The 4,359-nt window shown below is 35.3% G+C and overlaps 1 protein-coding gene across 1 annotated transcript; it reads right to left on the bottom strand.

The window, feature by feature from the left end:
- Nucleotides 1–2,141: 2,141 nt before the first annotated feature.
- On the bottom strand, nucleotides 2,142–3,975 carry LOC108988873 (3-ketoacyl-CoA synthase 6-like). Its single transcript, XM_018962256.2, has one exon. It carries the CDS (start codon nucleotides 3,938–3,940, stop codon nucleotides 2,474–2,476), a length of 1,467 nt encoding a protein of 488 aa, XP_018817801.1. The 5' UTR covers nucleotides 3,941–3,975; the 3' UTR covers nucleotides 2,142–2,473.
- Between the last annotated feature and the right edge of the window lie 384 nt (nucleotides 3,976–4,359).

Genomic DNA, 4,359 nt, shown 5'->3' with positions numbered 1-4,359 from the left:
ATTGAATAAATATTTATATAACAATTTAAATTTAAATTTTTCTATTAAAGAGGCGAAGCAGGAGGCGAGGTGGAGCCCCGCTGGGATCAGCCCGCCCGTGCGGGGGCGGGGGGTAATGCTCAGCTTTTGGAAACCATGTGCATACTCCAGCTAGCAAATTTTGCACCTAACTCATCTATGACTTAAAAGCGATGACTGATGAGTTGCACAATAAATTTTGTTCAGCCAAGTGAATTGGAGAGTCCTATATCTGGTGGAGAATGGTTATTTTGGAGCGAGCACAGGTGGCAAGAGTTAGCACTTTTTAGTAATAATTTAATGTAATACGTTATATTTATTTAATCATAAAAAAGAAATAATTTTTTTTATATAATATTTCTATATAGAACAACTAGGGTTCCAACTCCCATGTGGAGCATTTATGTTTGCTTTCAAAGCTGTCATTAAGCAGGTTTTGTATTCTCTTTAGAGCATTGGTATTGGCTTCATCAAAAGCCTAGCCAAATGTAAAATTTGATGAATTTGATCAAAATCTAGCTGCATTGGATTCATCAAAAGGATAGATGGGAAGTTGTGAGCTACAGTAAATTCATAGTATCCTTCAAATTTGAAGTGTTACTATTCATCAAGCAAATGTATTTTTTATTGTGTTTTAATCTTGCAAGTTGAATGCCATTGGAGTAAAATGACTTGACACTCTTCCTCCCATTTGTCATTGGAGTAAAGTGTAACCGAATGATTTTTTTTTATATATTTTAAATTTCTATTTGAATAAGAATTAATGATTTTTCTAACTGATTTTCTATTTCAAGAAAAAATTGATTGAAAAAATGTATTTGTTGGATAATTAAGTTGAGGAAAAAAATTAGTTGGGAAACAATAATTTAAATATAAATTAAATTATTAATTAACATATGATTAGTGTAGTTCCAAAAAATTAAAAAATAATATTATTAAAAAAATAATATTATATTATTATTTTGATGAATCAAATGACTAATCCAATGTGGAGTTTTGGCTAAGGAAGTTTTAGATTTATGCAAAACATGTAATTTTCATCAAATTTTGAAGATGACTTTGATGAAGCCAATGCCAATGCTCTTAGCGAGAGAACACGATGGATTCGGTAAAAAATTCCCTCATTGGTTTTCGTATACGAGCAACCTTCCATTCTTTACGCACATTATATTTTTTTTAAATTTTAAAATTTTTTGATATATTTTTTAATTTTTTTTTAGTTTATTTATTTTAAACTAATTCAATTTTTCTATTCATTATTTATATATTAAATATTTGATAAAAAAAACAATAATAAAAATTAAAAAAAAATGATGTGTAGAGATTGTGTGAATTGTAAGAGGTTGTGTAAATTTTTTGTTCATATATAATTGTGACTATAAACACTAAACAGTATAAACAAACTAAATGAGTAATATCTTCACTTAGTAGTGATAGTCCAGTTAGTACAAGTTTGTATTTCATAATTTCGAGATTAGGAATTAAAGTCTGACGTAAGTTGAAATTACTTATAGTAGTAAAGCTTAATTTTTAGACTATGAGATGAACTTTGGACTAGTTATATACTTTGATGGTGTTGTGGTGACGGATTCACCTTTGGAGCAATAGCTATAGTTCAAATCGGATATTCTACAGTAGAAATAGGCACTTATGGTCATGCTAGAGAGAATTACTACGCTGATTGCACCCCCCCTTTTGCTTAAAAAAAAAAAAAAAAAGGCCAAGTAACATCAAACGGGCAGTCAAAACGGGAGCCTAAAACCAGCTCGCTAGCATTTTCCATTATTTAATACAAAGTTAAGAAACATTTCAAACTTTATCACTTGTCAAAATGAAATGTTGGTCGGCTTCGAGATCAAGACAAGGGTCAATAACACCTTGAAAGTTGAAACTTTGGCTCTGGGGAAATCTGAAAAGCTCATAAAACCGAATTCCAAAGTCAACAAATGTCATCAATGCCGAGTAGCTATCCGAATCCCCATCTGAAATTAATATGGGGAGAAGGAGCAGGAGCAGAAGCAGCTGAAGCAGGCTCATATTAATGGCCAACTCAACAATGCAAACCTAACTCAATCAAACTTTCATTTTAAAATAAAAAGATTCTGAGTTCCATGCATATTGCATACCGCAGTACTCAACATTTCTCAATAGACAGATGGCTCTTTACATCCACAATAGAACGATTGTTTATCTCTAAATTGCAACGTTTAGGAAGCAGACAGACTGGATCCCACACAAAGGGCCAAATGCATAAATTGCTCAGACCTGGATCTTGGCAGGGGACCCGAGGCATACTACAACTTAATAAACAAAATGATGAATTAGTACTGAATTCACCCATAAATGAAAATTCAAAGGTTTAAACCATGCAAATCTCCTACAAGTACTTAAAAAAACATAAAATAAAGTAAAATTTCTCGTTATTTAACTTGCATATAGGACTTGTATTAATCTGCTAAATCCCAGTGGGGATTGGATAATAAGAGATACAATCAGCCCATGGGCCCTTCTTGGACTCCCCCACTATGGGCCTTATGCACTCCCAAACCAGACTGCTGCACTTAAGCCCACTCCCTAGCCCTAGTTGCCAAATCTTGTCACCTTTCTTCACCCAAAACTTGGCTTCCAAGTAAGCTAGCTCATACCACAACGAAGAAGAAGACTGGTTCCCAAACCTGTGCAGTGTCATCAATGCAGGCTCTATGTCTTTGTCCCCAAGCTTTAACCCTTTCGCTATATCCCTTATCATTGCCCTTCCTGAAGTTGGCAAGCAAAAATGCTGTATCACAGTCTTAAAGTTTGGCACGTAGATTTCACTGGATTTGTTGATAAATGTTTTCCATAAGATGGAAAAAACAAGCCAAAGTTTCTCCGAGAATGGCAAGATTGAGGAACCAAGAACGGTGACGTTTGATCTGAGAGTTTCTCCGACGACTTGTAGTACATTTTGATTTAACGTAAACCCCTGGTTTCCCTTGGAGTCCTCCTCGCGAACTGCTGAAAAATAAGCCTGGTCGTCAAAGGCATTTTGAGTCCTCACTGTCCGAGACAGTTTGTATTTTGAAGACTTCTTTGCTTCCTTTTTACTGGAAAGGAGAATGGCCGCACTTCCCATTCTGAAGAGGCAGTTAAGGATCAACTTAGACCGGTCGTTGCCTGAATACCAACCAGTAGACAAGATTTCAGTGCTGATAACAACGGCGTTAGAGTTTTTGTGAATTCTCAGAAGACTTTGAGCCAAATCAACTCCGATAGCGCTTGCGCTGCATCCCATTCCAGAGAGAGTGTAGCTCTTAATATCACTTCTCAAGGAGTATTTGTTTATGATGATGGAGGAAAGCGAAGGTGAGGGGCAAAAACCACTACAATTTACGATGAGAATATCTATATCACATGGGGAGAGTCTAGTTTTGGACAGAAGGTCTTCCATGACAGGGAAGAGCACCATATGCACTTCTTGGATGGATTCATGCAGGTGGGTGTTTGGTGGAATGTATTGCAAAGCTGGGGGCAAAAAGGTTTCTTCACTTAGTCCTGAAGAAGTGAGTAGTTTGGCCATGAAAGAGATACTTTCGGAGTCAAAACATTGAAACATGGAAACATTTTCAATGAAGGTAGAGAAGGGGACTCTGCAGAAGCTTGGTGGCCTGAGACATGAGAAGTCAACTAAATAAACAGGAGCAGCTTTTGAGAGGATCAAGCGTTTGAGGAGGATGAAACAAGAGATCAGGAAGAGGAAGTAGAGAATGGGTTTCCATTTATGAAAGATGAAGAAAGCTGCGATGGATATTAGGAAAGAGGTAAATCTTAGAAGTTCCGTGATATTTGAAAGAAGATGCTTTGAGAGAAGACTGGATGGGAGGAGGGTACTGCTAGTGGTATTGAGAAGAGGGTCATGTCTGAGGTTAGACAAATACTCCATTTCAGAGAGAGATAGAGAGGTGGTGGAGAAGAAGTGATAATGGTGTTTTGAAAACTGCAATGGGTTTAAATGGAATTGGAGGGTACAAATGAGAGTGGAGTCTGCATGCGGTGAATGCAGGTCGATCGGTTTACCAATTTGGTGTGGGTCAGCTGCAGTTGGTTGGTGTGACTTGTGAGTAGACCTACAGTGTTGTGTAATATGTTATGAAAAATAAAAAATCTCACAATCTCTTCGCACTTTACATTTAATATTATTTTTAATTTTTATTATTTTTTAATTAAATATTTATTGTATAAATATTAAATAAAAAATTTGAAATAATTTTAAAAAAATAAACTCAAAACAAATTTTAAAAATTTTAAAAAATATAGAATATAAAATGTGGTGGAGGTTATGTAACAAAACTCTATGAAAAA

This window comes from Juglans regia, chromosome 10, assembly GCF_001411555.2.
Source record: "Juglans regia cultivar Chandler chromosome 10, Walnut 2.0, whole genome shotgun sequence".
In the NCBI taxonomy this organism is placed as follows: Eukaryota; Viridiplantae; Streptophyta; class Magnoliopsida; order Fagales; family Juglandaceae; genus Juglans; species Juglans regia.
Note: the sequence above shows the minus strand (reverse complement) of the source record. Positions and strands in the feature narration are given on the sequence as shown.